This window comes from Coturnix japonica, chromosome 1 (genome assembly GCF_054131305.1).
Source record: "Coturnix japonica strain WE chromosome 1, WE-NBRP24, whole genome shotgun sequence".
NCBI classification, from domain to species: Eukaryota; Metazoa; Chordata; class Aves; order Galliformes; family Phasianidae; genus Coturnix; species Coturnix japonica.
The window spans coordinates 12,405,321-12,433,230 of NC_140663.1; the positions used below are offsets into that span (position 1 = coordinate 12,405,321).

The 27,910-nt window shown below is 43.3% G+C and overlaps 1 protein-coding gene across 5 annotated transcripts; it reads left to right on the forward strand.

Annotated features, from left to right (window-relative positions):
- Positions 1-534: 534 nt before the first annotated feature.
- Positions 535-27,909, forward strand: CDHR3 (cadherin related family member 3). 5 transcript variants are annotated; one of them, XM_085513541.1, is made up of 20 exons: positions 535-673; positions 3,191-3,393; positions 5,802-5,970; positions 8,067-8,152; positions 8,616-8,710; positions 8,802-8,906; positions 11,605-11,753; positions 13,014-13,203; positions 14,494-14,662; positions 15,116-15,214; positions 16,048-16,147; positions 16,295-16,393; positions 17,223-17,449; positions 18,339-18,510; positions 18,850-19,094; positions 20,917-21,098; positions 22,607-22,620; positions 24,278-24,309; positions 24,969-25,017; positions 27,051-27,909. In XM_085513541.1, exons 1-20 carry the CDS (start codon positions 628-630, stop codon positions 27,362-27,364), a joined length of 2,745 nt encoding a protein of 914 aa, XP_085369667.1. In that variant the 5' UTR covers positions 535-627; the 3' UTR covers positions 27,365-27,909. The 5 variants fall into 5 exon arrangements, with proteins under 5 accessions (XP_085369667.1, XP_085369651.1, XP_085369652.1 ...); XM_085513525.1 differs by lacking the exons at positions 15,116-15,214; positions 24,278-24,309; positions 24,969-25,017; positions 27,051-27,909 and having other exon boundaries at positions 22,607-22,881; XM_085513526.1 differs by lacking the exons at positions 15,116-15,214; positions 16,295-16,393; positions 24,278-24,309; positions 24,969-25,017; positions 27,051-27,909 and having other exon boundaries at positions 536-673; positions 22,607-22,881.
- The last annotated feature ends 1 nt before the right edge of the window (position 27,910 follows it).

Genomic DNA, 27,910 nt, shown 5'->3' on the forward strand with positions numbered 1-27,910 from the left:
TCCCTTCCAACCTAAATTATTCTGTGAGTTAATAAAGATGCGCCCATATATTGCCATATATTGCATCCAGTGCACTTTGCATGGTGCTCCATGCTGTTCCTGAGACGGCTGTGACAAAGCTGACTTTATCACATGCATGTGCTGCAGTCTCACCCCCAGGTATGCAGTGTGTACAGAGTAATTCCCTGGAACCTGGTGAAATGAGAAAAAATCAGGTTACTGGTGTAAGAAAGAAAGTGTGAGTATTTGATCCTGGTCTCTGAAGAGAGCACCTCATTTGCCAGAGCTATGAAAACATTGCAGTATTTCCACATTTAGAACTTCCTAGATTCTTTTCATTATGCTCCAATAAATAAGATCACTGCAGTGAAAGGATTATTCACGACTGTTTTCTCAAGTGTGGCCCAGGTCTGTGGCTGGAGTGTGAGCAAGGAGCAGTTCCCTGACAAGCAAACAAGCTGACGGTGTTTAGAAACTCCCTTAGAGACATGGTCCTTTGTTTCATTTCTCACACCACATGACAAAGAGGAAGAATTTAGGTAGAGCTGATTGTAAAGGAGGGAAAACATACCATGGTCTTCCTTCAGTTGGCATCCTGAGGACGTGAAGGACAGGGTTGTAAAGGCGATGAAGAGCACGTTCCTTCTCTTCATTTTGCTGCGAGTAGTGTCTGGTAAGAACATGATTTCATTACACTGCTAAAATTAGAACACTGTTGGCTGTTGTACTTTCTCTTGGGAACTTTATAATACATATTTAGGGATCAGACACAGATGGAAAAAATCAAGTAACAATTATTTTCCTACTGAAATAGATTACAGCAGTGGTTACAGCAGCATAATGAAGAGAATATGAGCCCTCACAAGACTCTTTTTTTCTGGAAAAGGGACTTCAGTGTGCAATAACTGCTGCTCAGTGTGGCAGTGCTGGAGTGGGAAAGGAGGTCAGTTCTACCAGAAATGTTATCTACTCTCAATACTGTAGCAATATTGTTAATAATGCTTTCAAATATTGTTGACATTTCTCATTTGTTGAAGTAAAACAAGCAACTGAACAGAAAAACACTTATGGAGAATTAGGAGGGTATCAGTGCTTATGCTCAGTGTAAAAACACAAAAGGTTTGCCAATACGTACATGTTAGCAACTTAAAATGGATCTACAAACTGCAGTGTGTGACTGATGGAGTTGCTTGTAGCAAGCTGTCTTCTCAGGTAGAACTGCCTTGCTCTCAAGAAACTGAAAGAGTTCTTCCAGTCCTCAGAAACCTGCCAATATTTGATGTTTTCTTTGATGCCTCCCTGCATTTTCTCAGGGCACTGCATGTGAATCTCAGCTGGTCCTGAAGAACAGTGTTTGTCTAACCATGTGTTTATGGGAAGAGAATAGCTGGAATATATGACTGAAGCCCTCTGTAAATGTTCACAGAATCACAGAATTGTAGGGGTTTGAAGGGACCTCGAGAGATCATCGAGTCCAACCCCTCTGCCAAAGCAGGTTCCCTACACCAGGTCACACAGGTAGGCGTCCAAGCAGGACTTGAATATCTCTAAAGGAGACTCCACAACCCCCCTGGGCAGCCTGTTCCAGTGCTCCAGGTTAACAAATCACAGCTAATTAGGGCTTGAATATACATACACTTCCAAAAGCCATTCTCATAACTGTTTTATATTGGGCTCAGAATTCGTTAATGATTGGGACTGGTAATTCTGATGAACAATGTATTAAATTTATTCAAGCATGGTTCATCCTCTGAAATGAGGAGGTAACCAAGGACTTGTGGAACCAATGGAGGGCTTTTGTAAAATCAGCTGAAAGAAGAAGCCATTTAGATACTGTATGAAAAATTTCAGATTAAAAAAAAAGAGTGGGGGCAAAAAGTAAGCACTCATGGTTTAGAAAGACAAAAAGATGGATCCTGAGTAAACAGCCAAGGAACTCTTCGAAGATAATATGAAAATAGAACCCTTACATTTCTAAACGTTATAAATGATTTAATAGACTCTGCAAAGAGTTTCCATCCATGAACTGTGACTTGTTTTAAGTACTGCATACTGAATACTGCCCACAGGTTTCATTCAGAGCTCAGCTCCACTTGTGGAAGTGTATCCCCTTCCACAAGGCACTCTCAGCTCAATCTCATTTACACAGGCAATTTTTATTGATGGTGGTTTCCAGAATCCTTGAGAACATTGATACAAGCTTAGTCCTTCACTGGGATTAGGGAAGAGGGACCACAGTACTCCATGCTTTGCCTCATAGACTCACCTATTACTATTGCTTCTGCTTCTCAGGAAGCAAAGACACTAGGACACAGGGGAACAATTATTTGAGAGTTCAGTAATAGAAGCCATGTCTGTCCAAGAAACACAAATCATTTGTAATCTGGATGCTCAAAAAGGTCACTAGTGAGTCAGGGAAACAAGATTTTTGATAGTTTAGGGCAAAAGTCAACAAGGCTCCTTCTAATGTCATTTGAAACCCCTAGAGCTGAATTCTCCCCTCCAGATTAAAGGTGCTGCTGCCTTTGAGGAAATGCAATCGTAGGGTTTCTCTGGGGGCTGATGCGGGCCGTCCTTCCCAAACCACATGAGGAGGGGCAGAAGGACATGGCTCCGTCCACCATTCAGAGGTGTTAAGACACAGCACATTTCCCTTTGGCATTCCTAAGGTTTAGGCTGAGCACCCAGATGCAAGCACACTGCAGCCCTGATGACCTCAGAACAGTCCCCCTGGCAGCTTTTTACCTTGCAGCTGCCCATCAAGTAAAAGTACTTTTGCTGCAGTAGTTGCTGGGCTATGAACAGCCTGGCCTTTTGGTGAGCAGGGTCTGCTGCTGTCCCGGCACTAAGTTTTACTGATAGCAGCCAGCTTTCTTGGCAAGTGTTTTGGGTAAGCCATCAGCATTCAGTCCTTCTCAGTCTCACTGAGGTATGCTGCCAGTATGGGGATATGAAGGCAATACTGCTCAAACATCAGCTGTCTGAGGTGATGATAGCACAGTACTGAACTAGAGAAAAGACCGATTCTTCTGCCATTAGTACTGGTTTTACTGCAGTGCAACACCACCATTCATGAGCAAAATGGTAATCAGGGCATTTTGTGCTCATTAATGTTAACTTGGCAGCAGCTGTGTGCTCCTGCCAGTCTGAGACTCCTAGAAGTAATTTCTCAATCATTTTCATCTTACAGGAAGGAGAACCCCACTGCTTATGGGCTTACCTAATACAACGACGGTTGAAGAAAATGCACCAGCTGGTGTTTCCATTTATACCTTCAATGTAACTGGTTCTCCATTGTCTTCTGGAGTTGCTGCAATACACCCTACCATAGTAAATTCGAATCCACTTACGGAGGCGTTCGCTCTTGTATCCGCAGGAAATCTCACGTACAGGGTGAGTTTTCAGTTCAGTTTGAGCAGTGTTCCATCCTGTTGGCTCATGGCTCCTGGACTGCTGAGAATTGGCAGTGCACAGTGACTCATCTGTTAATCAGAAAGGTGTTGTAAACGCCGACTGTAGTACTATTTGGACATGCTGCAATAATATGACACATGAATAACCATACCGACTACAATTTTAATTGCATCTAGGCAGAAACCACTAATCACAATAATTCTGTTTATTCTGTGAAAGAAAACATGATTTTCTAGAAGAAGGCATATAGGACTGCATTCTGTATTGTGGTTTTATCTGTAGTTATCTGCAAGTTTTTCAGCCTACTTAATATGAAGTTGCTGCGAAGTTAAAGTGGATTATTTAAATCACATGGAGCTCCTGTTTGGATACTCCCACCTAGAACTGAAATGAGTTTGACTCACTTCCAGAACAGCGTAAGCTGAGTCAGATCAAAGCTGTGTTTAACGCTGAATGAGAGCTGTGACCCGCAAGGAAGTCACTTGGAGATACGAAGTTATCACACTTCCACATATCCCTCATCTATTTCTATCAGTTGTGTGCTCTTGTTCTGTGTCAGATGTAAGGTAGTTTCTATTGGCTCCAGCTGGCTTTCACTGCCGGATAAATTAGCAAGCATTGCCTCACATTTGTCACTGGCAGTGAGTGAATACTCAGAGGCATGATGCTTGTCACTCCACTGCAGCCCACTTGTATGTCTGTATGGGTATGTATTTTCTGGTATAACTTGTATGTCTGAGCCTCAACAGTGACAATCTTGAACACCTTTGAAAGATACTGATAGATACTGAGTAGAGTCTTAGAAAAATAATTGGTAAGTTTTTTTTCTGAGTGCTTCCAAGGAGGTTTGTTGGAAGTTTCTCACTTCCTAGGCTGTGCTGTGGTGCTCTGAATTAAAGCTATCCCTTCTGCTGCAAAATACAGTCCTTTTCTATGCCCACTCATTCCTGTCCTGTGCCATCTCCATGCTGTGCAGCACTGTGGGCTGCTTGATGAGTTGGGCTGGAAAACTAATCTGAAGGAAAAATGAACTTGCAAATAGCTAAAAAAGTCTCTGGCACTCCAAAGTGCCAAGTTATTGTCATTTCTTACCACAGCCCCAATTACTCAAATTGCCCGTGAGGACTTGACTGAACTGTAACTGTTATTGGGGTTTCCTAACCCACCTGAAGAACTGGAATGAGGTGTTTGAGCCAGGGAATATCAGTCACGAGAAACTCATAAAGAAAGTTGCATACAAATTGTGCAAGTCAGCAGTAGACTGAATATGTGCAACTCACAAGGCAAGGATAAACGCACATGAGTGTCCTTAGTTAATTTATTTGATGAAAGCACACTGCTGGCCAAAGCTACCTTGATTTGATGCTCCCTCTTCTCCCCAGGACTGAAGGGGAAAGCAAGGAGAAGTGAGATTCTCAGGTGGAGTGAGGGATGGGCAGCTATGGAGTAGCTCAAGATGCTGCTCACTATATCTGCAGCTGCTTCAGGTGTGTGAATGCTGCCTTTATCAGGAAGTATTGCTCCTGCCTGGAACTGAAGTAAGCCACTCACAGTCTACACCAGTTCAAAGCCATTCTTCACAAGTGCAACCTCAAAAGAGATAATTTTGATTCTTGTACCAAGAAAGGAAAGTTCTTGCTTCTTTATTAGCTTCCACAGTGAGGACTGTAGCATATAACCTCCAGCATCCTGCTCTTGCTCTGCTCCAGGCCTACATCCAGGCCTGGGGCCCCCAGCACAAGAAAGGAACTGGTAGCCCTTAAGTTTCCTTCCAAGTGAAGCCATTTGATGATCGCCTTCTATTTTAAGGGGTGGTGTGCAGAGCTGGAAGCCTTTCAAAGAAATCTCAACAAATCAAACATTTGCATTATCAGGCTTACAAAACATAAGGCCTGTGTTAATTTTTAATTGGTTCAATTTCCCCAAGCAGTTCTGGGCTCACTCTCATGCACTGTGCTCTTGCAGCTCATTCCTTTCTGTGGTTTCCTGCAAGTTTTCTCCCAGATCCACTTACAAAGGGAAGAGCCTTGATCCTGCTGGGCTGTACAGACTCCTGTTGCATGCTCCTTCCTGCAAAGGAGATGTGCTTGTGGCCATGAAGGCAACACACCGCCTTCAAGGCAGGACAGTTCCTGCCAGGCTTTCTCCTCCGCAGACTATCACTCACACAAGAGGTCCCTGCATTGCTCCATGAGGCCACAACTTTTTGGTCTGTCTGTCCTTTTTTTTTCCTCACATTTCTTGTACTGGCAAGAGCTGTGTTAGTAAGTGGAAGATGATCTAAAATGCTCACTGCTTATTGATGTTCCTTTACTAGTATTCACTGCTGTAGTCTGTAACTTACATCTCTTGCATGATGCACTGTTAATATTGTTTTTCATTTTCAGGTTGTTACCACTGGAAATCCTGTCCTAGATTATGAAACTATGCCAAAGAGCTTTGATTTACAGATTTTTGTTGAAGATACCGCTGGGAGGACTGACCTCAGCACACTGACTGTCCAAGTTGCGGATAAGAATGAACGTCCTGTGTTCTGGGGAAATATGGCAATTCAAAGTAAGATAGTGGTGGCATCTGAAAAAAGCAGCACTCAAAAAGATGACATCGAATGCAGAATTTAACAGCATGCAATGCCCATAGTTAAAGTGGTCCAAATATTTTCCTATAGGAAAACAAGGGTGGAACAGGATGTTGTTTCTATCAAAGCTTTATTTTACACAAATATTTGGCATGCTTTATCTCCAGAAATGCCCTTTTCGTTTTCTTGAAGAATTGGCTAAAATTGATTAAGACATTTAAATGCATTTGAAGAATGAAAAAAAAAGGAACATATGAAAAATGAAAGCAATGTTATTTTCATATGTTCCTTTATTTATGTTTGTATGTTTTATCTTTTTGTTTGTTTGTTTTATGAGATGAAATGCCCTAAAGATATGAATTGTGAACCCAAAGTTAGACAGGAATGCAGCCAGCACAGTAGGGCTGTTGCAGTAGTTTGTTGAAACTAGACTGATTTGGAGAGGGAAGATAAATTTAAAGAAGTGTGTACTGTGGCTGTGCAAAAATTTGCACACACAGGAAACCAAGTTTGCTTTCAGATCACAAAGATGCAAAAAGGAAAGGTCTGCAACAGCGTCAATAACAAGGCTGGGTGTCTGGATCCACAACAGTACTTAGACAAGGCCATTCAGTTGTAGAATCATTGAATCATTTGAGTTGGAAGAGACCCGTAATGGCCATCTAATCCAACACCAGTGCAGTGCACAGAGACACCTACAGCTCAGGTGCTCAGAGCCGTGTCCAGCCTGACCTTGAATGGAGCATCCAACACCTCTCTAGGCAACCTGTTCCAGTGCCTCACTGCCCTTATTGTTCCTTATATTGTTTTTTTCCTTACTATGATAATATCACACTCATCTGCTCATGGTAGATGTTTGGAAGGGGCTGACAAACCCCCAGCCCCAGAGTGGCAGCGCTACACGGGCTGCAGCTGGTTGTGTGGGTGCTGCTGGGCTGTCTGCAGGGTTGAGCTCAGCGCAGACGCTTCTCCAGCACCACCGAGCATGCGGGTGCTCCGTTCCATACAACATTTAGTTTGTAAAGCAAATTAGCTTCCCCGAGGGAAGAAGCTGTGTCATCTTCTCAGTGCTGAGGGTGTCTCGTGTATCATGGGTGCTGATGGAATCTAATAATAATTAAATGTGACACTTCAGGGGATTGGCACAGCATGAAACATACTACGTGGGAGCTTGTTACAAATAAGTGCATCAGCTTAACTCTCAGCTAGAGCTGCCATAAATTGGTGAGCGCAGATGTCTGATCTGTCTAACTGCATGGCTGTAGTTAACAGTACCAGCCACAATTAGACACTAATTGCGCATTCGTTGGTTATTAAAAAGCATCTCCCTCTCATTAAACCTTATATTCGTATTGTTGTCCTCTGGGAACAACTCATTACGCTGTGCCGGGGTTCCCACCACCGTGATGAGAAGCAGCAGTCAGCGGGGGTCACAGCAGCAATTAATAGTCCAGAAACACCAGGTTCAGCAGACACAAAGGGCAGAAAGCAAATAATGGGATCTAAGGAGCTGTTGTTTTGCTCGTCACTGTGCCTGAGCCTGTTGCCAGTGGCTGAGCATGGGGCAGCTCAGTTGTGGAGGAATACTCCTCGCTCTGAGCAAGGCAAGAGATTAAGCACAGGCCATCTACCATGTATGCACCCCACAGATGTAAAGGAAAAGCAGAAATGAAAAGGAAAGGCTTTGAACTCTCCTGGCAGGGGGCAGGGGAGGGTGTGAAGGGGATGGGGATAGAGAACAGCTCACTTTCTCCCCATCTGCGTGGTTGAGACAGACGTGTATCTACAAAATGCAGTTGTGTTCCATACCCATTGAGCAGCTCAGAGAAGACCTTATTTACAGATCAGCCTTTCTCAGCTATCAGTGAGGGGTGTCTGTCTGCAGATACACACTTTTCCTTTTAATCTTTGGAGTGTTTGTGCTCATTCCTGTGAGGATTTTGAAAGGACTCTGGTGAAGTGAGAGCACACATCAGACAGTAATGCACCCAGACAGCTTCAGAATGTCAGTCTTCTTGCTGCTGTGCCCTTCATTCTTGTGCAATTAACACCGCGTGCGCTTCTATCCATGCAGCTGTGAGGATCTATGTCTTGGAAGGGACGCCTCCTGGACTCATCTACAGAGTCAATGCAACCGATCCTGAACATGGTCAACTCAAAGTAAGCTGGGGGGAAAAAAACACCAGAAATTATATCAACCACTGTATCTGAAGTGCTAATTGCCTCTTCCGACAACACACTTCATCAGTAACACTGGAAAAGGTTGAAGCATTGTCAGTGATAAATTGAGGAAACCCAACCTCAGCATTTGAACATAGATTGTATTTTGAGCTCTCAGCACTCCAAAATCAAGGGGCACTGAAGGCAAAATTTGACACAGGAGTAAAGTAGCAGCACTTAGCTAAGAATTGTTTTGCAGCTCTGCTGTGTTGGCTGTTGTTATATAAAAGAGCACACTCAGAAGCTGGACCTAAAGAGACCTGTGTGTCTCTGAGCTTCATCATGTAGTTCTGGGTCAGACACTGTGCTGTGCCTCAGCCCTTTCACAAAGCAGTGCACAACCAGAGGGATGCTCAAACAAAATGATGCAGAAATGATTTACTTGTTCTCCTCTTCCTTTCAGTATTCGCCGCTCCCTGAATCGGTGCCATTCTGGGTCTTGGAAAATGGAGACATTTTGTCAAAAAGAGAAATAGATTACGAGAAGGATCCACACAGGTGAGAGTTTCTCTTCTCCCTGTGCTTGCTGCGGGCAGTGCTTTTCTATGCAGCCAAAGAGTGATTCTTGTTTTGTTTTCTTATTTAACAGCTATTTTTTAAACATAACAGTGACAGATCCAGAAGGACTGAACTCTACTAAAATAGTGAATATAAATATAATTAACATCGATGATGAAAGCCCTTACTTTACCACGTGAGTGAAAAACTTCCACTGTACTGAGACTGTAGATGTTTTCCCAGCTTTACCGCTTTGGCACCAATGGGAGGGTGTCACGGAGGGCAAACTAATACAGCAACGCGGTGCTACCAAGAGCAGCGTTTTCATTTTGCTGTGGCTCCCATTCTTTTACTGAAAAGATTTGCTTTCATTTCCCTTTTTTATTATTTATATTTTTATTAGTTTTAAGTTTTCCGAGTTCTGCTCTTGCGCTTAGGGCAGCCAAACCAGCTTCTTGTTAGCAAGCAGAGGTTAAAGCTACGCAAAGACCTTTGGACAAGTTCAGACAAAGGCCTGAGTTTTAGCCCATGTGAATACAGTCATAGAGAATTTACTCTTCATGCAGATGTGTGTTTCACTGTAATGATGTTTATTCATGCAGAAATGTCTAGACATAAAAAGGTCTCACTTTTGATCTGTCTTTTCCTCTTCTTCCCAGACACACACACTTATAACGACTTCAGTCCTCTTTGAAACATTGCTGTTCCCAACTCTGTCACAAGCAGGAAATTGTTGTGTCATAACACAGAGGTCAGGAACGGCTTTTGAAAATTAATTGAGCTTCAGCTGAAATAAAGAACATTGTTGAAAATTTGCAAAATAGGAAAGAATAGCTGTGTGCTGCCAGAGGGCTGCTTTGTGGTGGGAAACACAGCGGCCAAAGGGTTTCTGAATCAGGAAGCTGACAAGCACAGTTCTTATAGAACTGCTCTGATTCTGCAGTTGATTTATCTCTATCATTTTGTGTGAGACATTAATTGGATTCTAGATGTTCTCTGTCTTCTGATCCTGAGGTGGAAGAAGGTCCCCAGTGAGAGTATTTATGGTGAGACCTCTCCTGCCACCTATGCAAAGAGCTGGCAGCCCAAGGCTTGGACAGGTACACTCTTTGCTGGGTAAAGATATGGATAATAATGGTAATGGATACTTTTGTTGCTGCTTGAACTTTATGTATGAAGTAACCAAAAAGGTTAACAGCTCTATCCACAGTGCTGTACAAGCAGCAGGAGTCCACTTCCCAGTGCCAACATTTGCACATTGTGTTCTAGACTGATTATTCCATCCAAATGTTGTCATTTCTGTTTATTTATCCTTATGTCTGGAATGCCAAAGGAGCTCTTCTAAATTTTTATCTACTTGTTCAAGACAGTGAATGGAGTATCCGTAACACCTAATGTCTAAGACTCAGTTGTTGTATGACACAAATAAGGCATGGTATTTGTTTGAATCTTTTCCCTTTCAGATTGACACAACAGGCCAAAAATAGAAGCTCAGTTTGCAAAGAGCTTGAAATTAAATTACTCTTTGTGAGCTGTCCTCACTATGCACATGCATGCCCTCACCCTGCTAAAATGTGAGCTGCATGCTGGGACTGTGTGTTTTCTGACACTGTAATAATTAGTTCTGAGATGGGAGTTGGGGAAGCTTGACAAGTTAGCAAACCTTCTTTATTTTCTCCTGATCAAAGCTGTCAAGAGCAGAGTTTCAAAAGGCCCTTTCTAATTGTTCCCATAGTATATGCAGGCACATCTGTTTTTGGTGTTCACAATACTGCATCTGCATTCACCCTTTTGAAATTCTGGCTGCTAAAATCAGTGGAAAATGTGTGGAGTCAAGAAAACAAAGAAGACAAGAAAACAAATGTGCTTCGTTCGCAATTTTATTAGTGTCTAAAAGGTCTGCTTGAGCTGCACTGTAAAATACAACTGGCAAGCGGTGGGTCCTCTGACAGCAGGACACAGCCCAGATGTGGCTGTGTAGGAGGTAGCCCCATCTCCTTCCCAGCTGCACAAGCCCTTGGTGTTATGGGCATGTGCTTGAGAATGTCCCACTCCTTCCCAAGAGATCTGTCTGGTGGGGACAGGGCAATGGCACATGGCTGGCAGGGATGTGAAGATGGAGCTGTGGAGAGAGGTCTGAGATGTGATTCCTCTCTGTGGCGTGGGGCTCATGTCTTACTGAACTAGGAGCTATGTACTAGGCAGTCAGTGGTGGCACAGAAGGTTTAGAATATTAAAAAAACCCTGTCTTGAAGCACGTTCCTAATGCTTCTTTGAACTGTTGAGCATCTTCAACTCCCTTCGACTTTTGTGAGTTGATATTTTGTGTGTTCAGGCATTTCAGGAGGATAAATCACCTTTCACATAGTATCTGCTCAGTTTTTACATGCTTGCCGATACCTGCTTTAGCACATGGGTCAAGTACTGTAACTGCATACCTCAGTGCCCATGTGAACATGCAGTTGCAACCATTATAAACAATTCTACACAACTGCCAGACCGTATCTGAGCCATAAAACTCACTTCATGGGAAATCTGGGAGCACTGGCACACCAAACAGCATCTGTACTTAAAATGAATCAGACAGACATTGGGAAATTGGAGCAGCATCATGGGGATATCAGTAGGGCACCCACAGGAATGCTCTTTCTTGCCTCTACCTGAGGAGCGGCCCATGCTTTTTAGTGATGCTGTTGCACCCCAGATGCCTTCAGCATTTGCTCCGAAATATGACTGTGTTTTGCAGCCCAGCTGGCAAAACCGGTGACTGGGATGTGACCCATCATGGCCAAGCACTTTACCTCTACAACTGGTTGCTCAGCTAAGTCTGTGTTCAGCTGCTCTTGCAAACACAGACATGCCTTTTGCTGAATGAATGTTGTTCTCCCTTGTAGAAAACAACGGATCTACTGGATTCCTGAGGAACAAAGCCCAGGAACTGTTGTTGCCAATATAACAGCTAAAGATCCTGACGATGAAGGCTCTCCCGGCAGACTTTTCTACAGCATCCAGTCCTCTGACACATATTTCTCCATAAATCCATGTAAGACAAACAAAAACATGCCTTCTGACTCTCCCAAAAAAGAGAGTGGCCACTCAGGAGATGTTTTTGCCCGAGTGTTGAATTTCTTTAGTGTCTGTCCCTGTAATAAAGAAACGCTCAGCATGTTTCTAGGACCAAGTTCTTCCATGAGCTGACTAACATTAAATACAATTTCTTAAAGAAAGTAGACCAAAGGTGACTGGAGATGGATGATTCCTTGAGTGAAAGTTGAATCAGCTGCCTTTTTCTCTAACAGTTGTAGTGACTTCTGGGGCTCTTGCAATGGCTGCAAGTACTTAGACCACAGCTTGCTCTCCCCTACATGAAATCTGCTCTAGTACTGTAATGCGTGAAAACTGCTGCTGAGCTTCATGGCTCTGTTCATGCTCATATTTGGGTGAGACCATTCTAAAGAGTCATCTCCTACATGCTGGTTCCATGTCCCCATGCTCTCTGGGGTGCACCTATATCTGTCCTGAGGATTTTACTCCTATAGTTGACATTCAGCGACTGCTCTGCCTCTTGTCTACTGTTGTTTTAAAGATGCTTATCACAGTGTTAGAATATGCCACCCAGCACAGTGCTGTGGGAGATCAAGAAGATCCTTACATGTTTTGGATTCCCCGTGCCCTTTGGCTGTGTATTGCTATTATCCCTCTCAATTATACCCCAAAAGGCAGGGGATATACAAATTGTTCCTTTATCTCCTCAGTACTCTGGCAACAGTATTGTGCTCAGCCAGAACAATCTTCTCCTTTTTGGACAGTCTAACAGAATTGAAAAAGTAATTAATTGAATGGCTGAGTACTTGACAAGAGCTGAGAGCAGAGCTTTTGATATATGAGTAGATTTAGAGGTGCAGAAGAGTGCTTGAAATACAACAGCAGAAAGTGAAGCCATCTTAGTAGCTAGAGAACAAGGACGGCATGGCCTGCTCATTGTGCTTGCTGCTTGGTGAGTGCACTCAGCTCTGACCTGCACCATTTCCTTAAGATTGTAATGAATCCCAAGTGCTTCCCAAGCCCTCTGCTGAGGTTGCCGCAGGCGTATTTTTGAGCAGTGGGTATTTATCTGTGAAAGGCTTACACAGAACAATCACAGCCATTTTGGATCATTTAAAAAAGTAATTAAACCAGCCATAATTTCTGGAGAACAGAAGATTTCAGCTTGCTACCTGTCTGCTGTGCTATCCTGTCCTCCCACAAGTGTTTACTGCCTCCCCTGAGGGTGAGAATCTAACTGCTGCCTGCTTACCCCCAGCAACTGGAGTGCTGCAGGTGACTGGGAGAATGGACCGTGATGTCCCTCCCCTGAAGCTCCATCCCAATGTCTCCGTGATAGTTCGGGTGGAGGACAGTCCTCATGGGGGGCACTCCAGTGAAATGGAGATCACAGTCATCATTGGAGATATCAATGACAACTCACCAGAATGCAATCCCTCCACCTTCAGGTATCGATGCTCTTATTGCCTTAATACTGCCTCACTGCCACGTCCCAGTGCCCAGTTTAGGGCACATCAGTTAGGGTCGTCAGATCTCAGAGCCTCTTGTCATGTATGACTGTGCATAGTGATCTAGTTTTGCACTTTGCTATGGCTCTGAACTCTCTGAGGCATTTGTGAGCTTTTCCAGAGCCATGGAGGTGTGGCACTGAGGGGTATGGTTAGTGGACATGGTGGGGAGGGGTTGGTGGCTGGACTAGATGATCTTAAGGATTTCCTATATTAAAGAATCTCTGATTCTATGATGATCAGCTGGTTTATGTTTGTAGATGAGGGTATGGCATTATCTCCATTTTACAGACAGAATGAGGTCAAAATTGTCCATCTGAAGTGCTGGATGTGCCCATGCTGTGGGTAGCACAGCACTGCATAGGTAGGTAGATGGACTGTTCTGCAAATAAAGATCCAGCATCTCATGCCAAGGCCTCTGCAGTGAGACATTCCTGGTTAGTGGGATCTGTTTAGATTGTTTGCTCCCTGGCTAAGATAAATGTTTTGCATTTAAATCATATAGTTTTATGGACTAGCAGGAAGAGAATCCAATTCTACAGAGTGCTGCTTGGTTACAATGTCCACGATAACAACACAACAGTCTCTGTGGTCCATTGAGCTCAAACTTTCATCTGAATGAGGCAAAAGTCTTTGGGGAGGAAATGAGAGACTATATATAAGGATTGTACAAGGAAACATCAAGGCATAATGACATTTCAGTTAGTTCTTTATTTCTTTTTTTTCATTTTCTTAAGATAAAATCAGCACGCTCTATTAGCAATTCCATCATGCGTCACTGAGAGCATCAATGTCAACAGCAAGGCCAGAAACACCAGCTTTACAATGCAGCAGAATGGTCCAGGTATTAGTTAAGGAGAAAAGAATGAACTTCTCATCAGGGAAACATTATAACATGATGAAGAAAGGAGTGTTGTAAAGGTGTTTTAAAATACAAATTAGGAGTTGAAATAACCTTGAGCATTAAAATCTCATGGTGCCTCCTGCAGTTCAGTGGATTTTCAAGGTCTTGGTTTGGGGTCTGACAAACTGTGTGCTGCCCATTACACAGGGCTGTTATCCACCACAGCATATGGTTCAAATTCTAGATTGCTTCATCAGCTGTTGTCTATTTAGATCTAGGGTTTCACTTAGAAAATAAATGGAAGTCAGTGTTTTGGCATGGGGTATGTGAAGAGTTCAAGAGGAGAAATATAAGGAGCACTGATGGGAAATGTTTCTTTTAAACAGGAAAGAGATAAATGAAAATACTACTGCTGGGATAGTTCTTCTTGATCTCAGAAACAGCTGTAAAGATGTTGATGTTGATCCACCAAACAATCTATTTAGTTTCACTGGATTATCCGGTTTTGGAAGCAACAACTTTGCTCTGGATCCTGCTGAGTCTGGAAGACTTGTGGTCAGTCATTTGTGGCTTTATGTCAGGTGGTCTCAGTGTTGAAAGTGTCTTATGAGTTTTCACAAAGGTCAGATTGAGTTGGTGAGAATGACTGTTCTGATGAGATGTAAGCAACAGACCCTTTAATAGGACAGTTTCTATGGATCCTACAGAGCCTGGAGAACAGAGGGCTGTTTTAAATCAAAATGCCAGGTAGGACTGAAGAAAAGTAGTTTTTTAGGGCATGTGAAGCACCAACTTTGAAATAGTTAAACAAAGCAATCTGATGTCATCTTGTACCTATTTATTCATGTTAGATCATGGAAGATCCTTGTCTTCACTGTGAAGGACTGCAATATGGTAAATGTGGTAAATATTCACAAAAGCGTGGTGAGATTTGTACTGCATGTGATTTGACGTGTCAAAATATGACTTCCTTATGCTAATAGCTGCTGTAAAATCTGCATTCGCCAGAATCCCCGCCAGCTGCTGGACGTGTGCAGTGACGGCTGCTTTGTTGCTTTAAAAAGAACCACAGACAAATATAGAAAAGAAGAAACCCCACAAAGTGTAGTGAGTGCACAGGCAATCTGCCTGAACAGCAAAGATGTGATAGGAGCAGTAAAATGATTCTGTATGACTAACGCTAGTTTTTTATTAGAAGCAGGTATGTGAATGGCCACCATCCTTAGCTGCTGCATCTACCAGCACAGAAGGCATTTTCAGTGCTGCACAGGATATGATTGTTGTCAGCCCTTTGATCACCGTGCTCGTGTAATGTAATAGGCTATCTGAAGTGTCCCATCTCTCTGGGAGTTTTCCTATAGACAAAAAGCAGTGGATGCCTGCGCTTTAATCTTGCTGCCACAGTGTTTATGAGGCTCTTGCAGAGAGGCAGAGTTCAGGAGATTAGGATTTAAAGCTCACTATGAACCACTGTTTAGTAGCTACTTGGTTCCTGGATAAACAGTTGTGGCTGAACCCGATACCTTTAATACAGGTCTGCAGGCCTGAGCTGAAGGAGTAACTATTGCTATTTAGCAATCACAGGCTCTTGTTGAGCCAACAAAGGGCATAATAAAGAGCCAGATCATTACATGCACTCGGAATTAAGCAGGTAAAAGGCAAAGACCTTTTGCTCAAATGATACAAGTTCCTGCACTTAAAGGGAAGACAGGCAGAAGGAAAGCGTTTTGAATTGTCAAGAGATGCCAAACCATGAACGTGAAAGCCTGAGATTCACTCAGATTCAATTGATTTATAGCCCATTGTACTCCTGTGGGACTATTCTGGGTATTCAAGAGGGAGACCACATCTCCAGAACGCTGAGAAAACTGATCGCCATCGCGTGTATTGTGACTTCATGTAAGAGAGTATAAACACAACTGTGTTTCTTTTTAATTCAGATGACTGAAAGCATTGACTTAGAAAATCCATCTACTCCAGGAGTTGAAGTTTATTCTCTGGCTGTCAGGGTGCAAGATATCGCCCCTCCTAACTACTCAAGCAAGTATCCTTTTTGCACGTTATAAAAAATATTTTCCTGTGCTGTAACAGCATGGGGAGAGGAATGCCATATGTATTTTGAATATATGCATGAGAAAAATTCACAGCCATACTTAACCATGATTTCATCTTGTGTTACATTTCCAGATACCATTTACATTTATATCAGGATCAAGCCAGTGAATGAATTTTTTCCAGTCTTCAGTAGTCTATCATATGAGTTTAATGTTTCAGAAATTACTAAAGGTACAGTAAGCAGCACCTGCATGGTAGAAACAGCGTCATACACTTTTGCTGCAAACATATTTTCATTTATTTGAATGAGGAGAATGGCTCAAAGCTCCTGTTCAAAAATGGGGTCCTATACAATTGCCTAGTACCCATAAATAGACAAAACTGGCAAGAACTCCAATTGTGCAGAGAGAAATCGAGACACAGACAAATTCAGCAATTACACAAAAAATCTGGGACAGAGCTGGGAACTGAACTTAGATTTCTTGTTTTAGACTGTCTTTCTGCTCTTGCTAAATTAGCGTTTTGGAAGGACAGCGATAGTGCAAAGAAACCGCTGTAGACCGTGGTACAGATGAGGGAGGACTCCCTTGGCCCAGGCATGGTGTTGAACTGTCACCCCACCATCCCTTTAGACTCAGCTCACCTGAGAGGCAGAGTGGGGTAGGGATGCTTGGATGGAAAGTGTGTGCTCCAACAGGCAGCACAGCTCCTCAGGCTGGAGGAGTTCCTCCAACTCAAGCCAGTGCTTGGACACTGGAGGTAATCAGTGTGTGTTGGTGTCAGGCTCTGGGGTGGCCCTTGCCACCAGAGAACTTCTGCTGTTGTTCTCTACAGATTTCTTGCATTGTGGCATTTATTGTTAGCAGACACATACATGGGGAACCATATCTAACATGATCAACTAGTGTTTCTTATGCCTTCGTTTTACTTCTTTGGGGTGAAAAATTCTAAAGCAAATATGTAGTTACACTTTTATCAAGCTTTGGCAGGAGCAAGTATTCTATAATTCCTCTCCCCTAAGTTTAAAATGTTAATGAAATATGAATTTTTTTCTTCGTAGTTGGATCCACTATTGGAAAAGTAACTGCCAGCGATGCAGACTGGCCACCCAGTGTCATCACTTATTCCATTATAGCTGGAGGAGGGACCAAGGATTACACAAACGCATTCTGGATCAGCCCAATTAATGGAGATGTGAAGATTTTAGCAAGATTAGACTATGAAACAACTCAGAAACACTTTTTCACAGTGCAAGCCTCGGATCAAGAGAAGACTGCAACAGCATCTGTGAGTAAACCTGCTCTACTTCTCCTCCTTAGTCTACCCTTGTCTTTCTTCTTGACAAGAACACTTTAAGAATCCTCTGTCATGATGTTATATTTTATTTGTTCACATCTGGTGGGAGGTGGATGGGTACTAGACCTGCTTTCTATTCCATCCAAGTACCACCCATGGAGACTCTAGGAAGGAGGTACTTAATCTCTTTATCACCTGTAATATTTCAAGGCAGTCATTAAGGAAAACATAGCATCAGGAACTTGTAATCGTGACAGGTTTATCTGTTATATATTAAAATCCAACAAACACAAAGGGGCAGACCTTTGAGAGTGGTAAGCTTTTTCTCTCAACCAGATAACACCAGCTGACATTGAGCAGATCTGCTGTAACAAGGGTGCTTCCAGACATGCAGAAGGCCATTAGCAGCATTCCTCTTTCACTGGTATGGTCAGTCTATAAGGAATCTTCATCCCTCCCGTGCATGGATCTTGCTCTGAATTATTAAATTGTACTAAAAAGCAAAACCCATTACTGTTCAGCAACTTGAGACATTGGAAAGGAAGTTTAATGAATACCTGGGAATATTTATCATTTCTACTATGACACACTTCAGGTAATTCAACCAGTCAGACACATCAGATTGAAAACCCTGCGGTTTTGGAGCATGGTTCAAGTTAAGGAACCTGTTCCCAAAAGAGTGCTGGTTGCAAGAAGAAGTAAAGGTCAAATGAACATTTATGTTTTCTGGTAGAATCTAGTTTGGAAGAGAGGTTCATTGCTCTTCAGCTGCTGCTGATTTAAAGAGCAGAACTGGCAAAGCCAAATAGTTTCTGAAGTTAATAAAATTTGGACCCGATACAGTGGAAGACTTTCAGCTTTTATTATTCTTTTCTTTCAGGTAACTGTCAATGTTTTGGAAGTAAATGATGAAGAACCCATTTGTTCACCCAGTTTCTATTCATTTCAAATCCCAGTTAGTTTAGCAGTAGGTACCAATGTCAATGGCTTCAGGATTCAGTGTCAAGATCGTGATTCTGATCCCAGGTCTTTCCGTTACTTCATTAAAGAAGGTACTGTGTCACAGTGTGTGAACGGAAAACAGTGCAAAAATGCTTGAACACCAATGGCACAATTTGAATTGTAAATAAAAATCTAGTGCAGTTTGTGTGCTGCTTCTTACGGAGAGCTAATTGTGATTTCATTATGATTTACTTACTTATATGATTTTACACAATATCAAGAAGATCAAGGACCCATACCACTACATGGGCATTAAGTGGTCCATAGAAGGCTGTCAATAGACACCAATCTTTTTGCTTGCTTCATGTGTTTAATTTAACCTGTGATTTTTCTTCACTTTTCTTCCTTTTTTGATGATTTGTTTGTTTGTTCATTACTGTGACTTGCAGGCAACGTGAACAATCATTTTACCTTTTCGCCAGCGGCTGGATCCAACACATCTCGGCTGATTCTTGCATCTCCCTTTGACTATGAGAGTGGGCTTGATACAAAATGGATTTACAGGCTGCTTGTCTATATAACAGACGACAATTTATTATCTGCCAAGAACAAGGCTACACACCTAGTTAAAACTGGAACAGTGACTTTAAGCATCAGAGTTATCCCAAACCCAACAACTGTCACTACCACGACGGTAAGTTCACTGAAAATTATGCCTATTCTGCATTTCTTTCATGGGTTAATCTGCATGAGACTGAAGAGGGTAGACGTATGCAAGAGGAAAGCAAAACCCTACAGTGAGTCCAGGTTTAGAAAGCACTGAGCTTTGTGTTCTTACACTGAATTGAATGTTCATTGATTTGCCTGGTGTCATGGGGGATTGGCTCCAGGAACACATTTGTAACAAGTATTTTGCACTGTAGTCTCTAAAAAGAAAAAGAGTAAATAAGACCAGGCACTCTGCTGTCACCATGTAACTGGAAAGTTGAATATTTTGACAGCTTTGTTAAAAGGGAAAGAGTAGGGGTTAACCTTTGCCTGGTACCTTGAAATTGCCTCATGCACTACTTCTTTTTTAAAGCTATTTGCTACTCCAGCATCCTTGTACTTCTGTGTGCTTCTTTAGCAGTGGTATGCATTACTATGTGCCTACCAAAGCCAAAATAAGCAAAGACAATAATACCAAGAAATCCTTGTCATTCACAAGGGACACTTTTCCACCCTGAGGTCACCCTCAGGTGAAAGTTCAAGCTGTCTGTCAGGAACTGATGCAGTTGTGCAGATCCTCAGCATGTTCTGAGCACGTTTCAGACAGAGAGAACCAGACAGGTGGGCTGGATGTTTCCTGAGCTCCTGGGTCCCATAATGATCCACGGCTGGTATTCTGACTTTACACCCAGACCAGCATCCCCATAATACAACCTGCTCCTTGGCACATCCATCCCAAGGAAGCTCTGACTCACTGGTTTTGCTTCTTGTCTTATTTCCAGGCTGGTGCAGGATATGAGCAGCTCTTGCTCTCCTCCTACCTGCTACAGCAGTGCAGTCGGAGAGACACAGACCAGTCTGTCCCCATCCTTGTGCTGATCAGTACTCAGCCCCATTGACTGACAATAGACACTGACACCTCATTTCAAACACTTCCTTTTAACTGTTACAGATATTACCCATTTCAGCTGTGTGCCATTGTTTGAAAGGTGTCCTTAGATGGATAACAGGTAGATATCCCACTAAATTCCACACACGATGTGATTACAAATGGCCTATAGGAAATCTAATAAACACTTCAGTAGATGATAAGAATGAATAGAACCACACCATGTAGTAACCCCATAGAGCAAACAAGCAATTTCTGATCTGTACAGGGATAGTCTCATGGCAGGACCCCAGGGAACGAGCTGTTAGCACCAAGAGATTTGCCGGCTCAGAGCTGTGTCTCCTGGCACAAGGAGGATGTGGGAGATTGCAGCTGCTTGGGAAATGTGATTTTCCCCTCTGGAGCAACTCATGGGGGAAAAAAAAAGAAATTTCACTTATTTTTGTACAATAACACAATTCCTCAGGGTTCAGCTCCTTTTACAAAGGGGGCTGAATGATCACTGCAATGAAGATGACCTAATTCCAGTTTTGCCTTAGGTAATGAGAAACCATTATCTTGATAATGGCAGTATTCCCTGAACTTCTAAACTCTCTGACAGCATGATCACAGCTGCTCAGGCAATCTGAGGCTTTTCAGCCCCACCATGGCATGCCTATTTTAATATAAGACAGTGAAACACAATCTGGAAGCAGCAAAGTGGGTGGGCTCTCTTTCACTGCCTGTGATTATCCCTGGTCTTCACAGAGAGGTACTGGGATGAATCACCACCTCCAGCAGATGCTATCTGCCTCTGCCAATCATGAGCGGAGCCCTGGGGCACCTTAGACCAGGTGTCTTGAGTGCAGAAGTTCAGCCAGGGGAACTATGCTGTACAGGAATGCAGTGCTAAGAAACGTTTCCTATCTTGTTTTAACAGCCCAGCTTTACAGTGGTGACAAAGAGGGAGAACCTCTACTTGGACTCAGCGTGGTACGTGCCATTTGTCACCACACTGGGAGGCCTGATGCTCCTGGGGCTGCTGGGGCACCTGGGGACCCTCCTGGCCAGGTGGCTCTGTGCCCACTGCCCACCTGCACCCCGAGCCGACAGCACACCTCTGTGAGTGAGAATCCTGGTGGAGTGTTTTGTAGCCATATGCCTTCTGCTGCAGTTAGTGCAAGGCTGCGGCAATATAAGACAGTAGGATGATAGGATGAGAGGGAATGGCTTCAAGTTGCACCCGGGGAAGGTTCAGGTTGGATATTAGGAATAATTTCTTCTCAGAAAGAGTGTTGAGGCACTGGCACAGGCTGCCAAGGGAGGTGGGGGAGTCACTGTGCCTGAAGGTGTTCAAGAACCATGTGGATGTGGCACTGAAGTTAGTGAGTGATGTTGGTGGTAGGTGGACAGACAAGGTGATCTTAGAGGTTTTTCCAAACATAATAATTCTATGGCTTTATGATTCTAATGTTTGTTTTTAAGACATCAACAGAACCTGTCCATGGATTGTTTTGCATGGACTTGGTAATATTTGAGCAAATGTGTTAGCAGAAGGTCATAGCTGATGTAGCAGTTATGGCCTCTAATGACAGCTAAACTCATAAGGCAAAACTGGAGTCTGCACCTGACTGTGCTGAGGAAAACTACAGGCACACTCCATGCCCATCATAAGGGTGGCTACCACGTGTGCTCCTCCTGCTCACCCACGTTGCTCGGATGCTGCTTCAAATGTTGGTAGTAATGCCAAATTCTCTGTTCTGGCAAAGTTTTAGCAGATTTCCTGCAGTGCTCCCCCGGCCCGTTGCAAGGCTCTGAGCCATGGAGCTTCACAGTACCTCTGGGTGCTCTCTTTTGGCAAAAGCCACTCTGAACAGTTCTGGTTCTGAGTGGCAAGAGATGGCTGCTGGGAGCCAAGGTGCCTGCAAAGTGGCATTGTCACAAACAGAGAGATAAGAGCTCTTTCATGGGATTTGAAAAGGATTTATGTAGGTATTCTCGGGACTCAAGGTACCTTTGGATATTACAGCAAATGTAAAAAGGTAATATATGACGGTGATTATAATTCAAGTGATGTGTGCGAGGAGTTTAGCAACTTGTGATAAAAATGAGAAATGAATCCAGGAGCATATAGCCTGGCCATTGTTATTATTTATTAATAGAGCTGGTGATTCATTGGGAGGCAGGCTTTCCCATTAAAAAGCAATTCTTATATTTTCACATACACTTACAATCTTTCATATATTTAAAAAGTATTATCTGAGCACAGCAGATCAAAAAATTGACCTTCCTCATAGGATGGAACAAGATGAGAAAGTCTGAACATACATTTTTTTCCAGATTGTACAGATCCATAACGCTATCATCAATAAGAGCGTATCTTTTCACTATCATTCCCTCTTGGAGAGGTGTCAGAGCAACACTCAGGGTTGTTCTGTTGTTTGGGAACAGTGTTAAATGGAGCAGGCATTCAGTGAAAACAGAAACATAAACCAAACCAATCAAGCACATCCCAGAAGTCAAGGAAACGCATCCTTCTTGCCAAGTGAAAGGGAGTGAAGCATGATACCTTTACGCAGAGAAATTAAGACATTTGTTAACAGCATCTCTCGCTCTTCTTTTCATTGCAGGATAAATGCTCCAGGTGTGTTCTTCTTTATTTTAATGCCTCTCAACGACACTAAGTTTACCATTGTGCGTAAAATTTGCAAACCCATTTCTAGACGAATACATTTGCTCCAGTACAGAAGTACTCACAAACACCGTGGCTGATGGTGGGATGCCAGCCTAAGTGATATCATTGTCCTTGCAGTATTCATGTCTATTAACTATTGGGCAAAACCCAAATTCAGAGTAGTCTGGTTTTCTGGCATAGATGGTAAAGAGTCACTGTATTTTTCATGTGTTGATTCTTAAAAAAATAATTCCATCCCTCATCAGCACCTTCAACCACCTTTCCTGCTCTCCCCTTTCATTTCACGCTGGCATCATGAAGATTTATTTTCAAGTACTGGTGCCTTTGCAGGGGTCTGAATCACTTAGCAGGGGTATAGGTTACACATACAAAAATAGGCGTTTTTTAAATGGGTGCTTTTAAGCACATTTCTTCTTTTTAGACCCATTAGCTTTCCCCTAGCAAGCGTGGTTTGTACCATCTCATTAAGAACCCATAACTCCCTCTACTCAATAGTATCTCCCAGCTTGAAAAAGCCACGACTAACACAGCCCAACAAAGCCAACTGTTCTCTTGGATGCCCAATTTGAGGCTTTTCAGCATTGGCCAGATTCCAAAAAAACGATGCTTGGTGTATTCTGAAAACACTGGTTCCCAAGAGCTGGCAGAAAGGCCCGAAGGCCAGACGAAATAGATTTTCTATCAACACAGCGCCTCAGAGCACTGCATACCCAGCTGCAAAAGCCAGTGGTGCCAGCAAGCTGTTCTCCAAAGGGTGTCCATGAAACAAACTGGTGAGATAAAATCACATCAGCTAGTTGGGTATCATTCACAATGCTGTGCTGCTGAGGCACCACTACATTTGTTTGCACTTGGGATGATTTAATAGCATGGTGAATTCACACATAACCAAACCGTTCTTCAGTCTGCATTTGACTTGACTGGATATGCAGCACTTCCCTGGTTTGTCTCCAAATGTTTGAATGCACAGGCTTTGCAGGTACAAACACTCATGGAAAAAAAACAAAACAATCTACATTTGTAGTTCAGATATCCCCCAAAGGATGATTTGCTTGCTGATAGGCAGCCAGTCTGAGCTCCTACAACACCTGAGCCCTCAAAATATGCCTTGAAAGGGTAGTATGTGGTGCACAGACCCGTGATGGCTGGGCCAGGTGGGGAGATCTCACCCCACAGAAATCCCCAGTTGTGGTGGTGTGGAGCAACATATGTGAAAGGAGTTATTCATGGAACAAAGATGTGAATAAGCTGTAATAATGAACATATTTGTATTTCTGTATCTGTTCTTATTACTTAGGAAGGATATTTTACTTAAGAAACCATTGTTATTTGCTCATTATTGTAGGAATAAGACTTTTCAATGTATGGATTTTGATTAGTCATTGGCAGCTGTGGATCTTCACTCTAAAACACTCTGAAGGTGTTTGCTTTTCAAGTAGCGTTAGGGATCATCCTGTGAAAAGCAGTAAGGCTCATTTGAGAAAGTTGAGAAGTTAGGAACTAAGAATCTCTGTTAAGGGGGGATAAAAGTGCAATATCTGTAGTCACTGTCTGGTGACTCTTTGCCAAATCTGACTCTTTGCTATGTGCATTTCCTTTTCTGTAGAAAAGAAGAAACCTAAGAAAGAAGTGGCTTTGGTGAGTACTGCTGTCCTCAGAACAAAACAAAAGTCTTATTCTGAGCCCCATCATGAAATATGTTCATCTTTTTATGAAGGATGACTCTTTTCCAAAGACAATGTTGAGATGGTAAGGGAAGAAAAAGGACTGTCCCTAAATACAGAACAGTGTAGTGTTGCAACAGACCTCCTCATCTGGAAGCAACACCACGTGTGGTGGTGCTCTCCCGCATCATGACCCCTTTGCTTCCAAGTGCCAGATCATGCAGCCTCTCTGGTACTATTTTGTGCCAAAAATACTGTAGTGATTTTCTTTGTTCCCAGATAGCTGTAATGGTATAAAGACTGTAAATGTGCTTCCACTATTGCACCCTCCCTCGCCAGGTTCTTTGCAGAGGGAATTCCCAACCTCCCCCTGGGTGGAGGTGAGGCTCTTGTGGTTGCACATGTGGAGGCACGGTGCATGTCAGACCTTTATACTTCTCTGAACATCTAGTAGCAACACCCTCCACCACAAATGGATTTCGTTGCCAGTTTCAATTAAACTCAGCCTACAGGAATGCGACATGCGGGTCATAGAAATCCTCCTTCACCCATGTAGGTCAACATTTCCAAGTCACTGCTTTCCTTGCTCAACTAATTCACAGGATTCATTTCACAATTTGTCTCTCTTCACAGGAAATGATAAAACTCAACACTGTATTTGATGGAGAAGCCAGAGACCCAGGTAATAAAAAGCAATTAACACTGAATATGAATGTTTGGCCAGAAACAAACTGGATGAATTGATTTAAATACAGTTCGACATTTGCTTTACGTACTTCAAGTCTGCTGTTTCCAAGGAGAGCAGGAGCCCTATCTCACAATGAAAAGCAGGAGAGTGCCCTACTAACAATTCTAATGGAGGAATGTACCCACATCCAACGGTCAGATTATTCACTGCTCACCCACATGTATGGGTCTGGTAGCTGGAGGTGGGAGGAGAGGAGGAATCAGCTCCTGTCCCCCTCCCTGGCTGCTGTCACAGCTCCATGGTTTTGTCCTCCCTTTGGGAAACAACCACAGGTTGATGTAACTGCAGGTGTACAGGCTGTGCATCTCAAACTGCTCCCTGGATGCATGGGCGGGCTGATTGCTCCTGCACAAACCTCCTCCAGAGAGCAACAGGGCATCGCTGCCATTTCTCTGGGTCTTGAGCATAGCTGCTTGGAGAGGACAAGGAAGAGTGATAGCCTTTAGATAAACTGTGGCAGCTGAAGGCCCCAGCATGGAGAAAGGGGGGCTGGTGAAATGGGGCACACAGTCAAAATGGGCCTTCAACAAACATATCTGAAAATAGGCCCAAAACAATAGGTCTCAAATTATTTAGAAAAAGGCAGGCTTGTTCTGAGCCTTGGATTAATCTGGCCAAATTTCCACCCAAGTGTCTGTACTTGTGTTTCTTATTAGCTGGCTCCAGGCTCTCTGAGGCTGAGAGCTAATAGGAAACACTAGGCACAGGGACTTGGGTGAACAAACGGAGCCCTACTGTGCAATTAAGGCCATCCAAAGGGCTGCTCGAGGCTGGTTTGGGCTGGCTCCAAGCCCACCTGCTATTTATAAAGAGGAGCAGGAGGGATGGGCTCTGAAGTCCCCTTTATAACTGGATTTGTTCAATGCTAAAGATGGATATTCTCCAGCCTGCTGCTTGCTGTTGCTGTGGCAGGGCAGCTGGTGGTTCCCGTCCTCACAAAGCTGACCTCACCACATTTTTGGCTATCTGAGCCCCCAGAGCAATAGCACTTGAGTCATGCTTGACACAAGCACTACAATATAACACTGCTTTGTGGTTCCAGCAGAGAATTGAGGCCTCCCTGCTCCCCCCACTCTCCCCTCCATGGCTCATTCCAGACCTTAGAGGATCAAGTGTTGGCAGTTCAGAGATGAGATTTAATAATTCCTAGCATATCAGCTGTTGAATTTGATTAGGAGGGCCAGTCAGGAGCTGCTGCCTGATCTGGGCTGCTGTAACATGTCTGTCCTGTAAGCACTCGGGAAACACCTTGTGAAGAGATCCAACTTCATCTTTAATTGCTCCAGTTGTGTTAATGTGTCAGAAACCATTAATTCTGATAGAAACTGCAACATGCAGTAACACAGAGCCACTTTTTCCATGCAGGCCTCAATAGTCCTTTTTTTTTTTCCCAGTGTTAGTATTGTTTAACTAAAAGCCGCGCCACTAAAGCTCCTGATTCTCTACCTGTTTAGCAAGATGATCACATGGGACAGATGACAGTTTTTTCACCTATCAACAGTAAATGAACTGAAAGAGCAGAGACTTAACGTTTGGTGTCCAAGTAGAAGTTGCTCACAAAACCTGAAGAGTGCCAAAGATCTTTGAAACCAGTTTTTGTATAGATGCAGAAGCATCTCGTTTGAGCACTGACCATAACTGGTCGTTGCCCAAGGAGGTGGTGGAGGTTTTCAGGAAGTGTGGAGATGTGACACTGTGGGTTAGTGGGCACAGTGGGGATGGGCTGATGACTGGACTGGATGATCTTAGTGGTCTTTTCCAACCTTAATGATTCTATGAATCTACGACTCCAAGGTCATCATATTTGCTTGGAGAAATGAAGCTTTCCCTCTTGGCTCTGCTCCCAAACTCATCTGGTTTCAAGATGTTTCACATTTTCCTTTTTAGCCCCATCATGATGAGATCTGTCTCATCTTAACCTGCTAAAGTAGGCATGATTTAATTCTTTGTCTTCTCTCCTTTGCAAGTCACTGGCAAAATGTATGAATTCAATACCCAGTCAGGGGCCCGGAGGTGGAAGAAGAGCAATGAGCCCCTTCAGCCCACTGCAGCCATGCAAGTAACACCAAGTGTCACAGGCAATGGTGGCCAAGAGACAAACAGCGCAGAGGTGCCAAGCAAGAAAGAGACTAAAGAGAAGAGGAAAGAGCCAAGAGAAGCTGCCAGTCCCCCAACTGGGCCATCTCAAGCACCAGGACAGGATAGGATGGAGGTACCGAAGCAGAAAGAGGAGCCTGAGGGCAGGGAGTTGCTCTCAACAGCCCAGCAGCTCAAACACTGACTCTTCTCCCTGAATAAATGCTGCATTTGGTTACACCAGGCCTAAAGATTTCTGCCCATCTCAGCTGCAGAACATCAGGTGGCCTCTGCTGTGGACACAAGGGCAGGATGAAGCTGGGCTTAACATTGACGTGACTGGGAGAGAAGGGAAGGAAAGTAACAGGGCAGTGACTGTGATCTGGGAGAATGCAGCATAACATAGTTTGAAAGCAGTTTTGGAGTGGAGACAAACCACATCTTGTCATGGCAACTCAGGGCCTCCTGTCCACACGTTCAGCTTATTTCTCTTTTGTACCATGAGCAGCATCCAATATCTTCACCTTTGGTATTTCCTTTGGCACATTCAGTGTTTTACAGAATCAAGTGGAGCGCACTTAAAAGAATAATTACAGTAAACACATGTGGTGAAATAATCTCTTCCAAGTGTGAGCGTGTATAATGTAAGCACTGTCTAGGAACCTGATATAAAACAAGCAAACCCTGAAAGATTTCAGAACATTATTTTAATCGGAAGAAAATTAATTATAAATGATTACTTAATTCCCAG

Bases quoted from the DNA above. Each gene is read 5' to 3' on its own strand.
- CDHR3 (XM_085513541.1), top strand. From the start codon at position 628: ATGAAGAGCACGTTCCTTCTCTTCATTTTGCTGCGAGTAGTGTCTG. The intron at 3,394-5,801 runs GTGAGTTTTCAG...TTTCATTTTCAG, and splicing joins CAGGAAATCTCACGTACAGG to GTTGTTACCACTGGAAATCC. The intron at 5,971-8,066 runs GTAAGATAGTGG...CTATCCATGCAG, and splicing joins GGGAAATATGGCAATTCAAA to CTGTGAGGATCTATGTCTTG.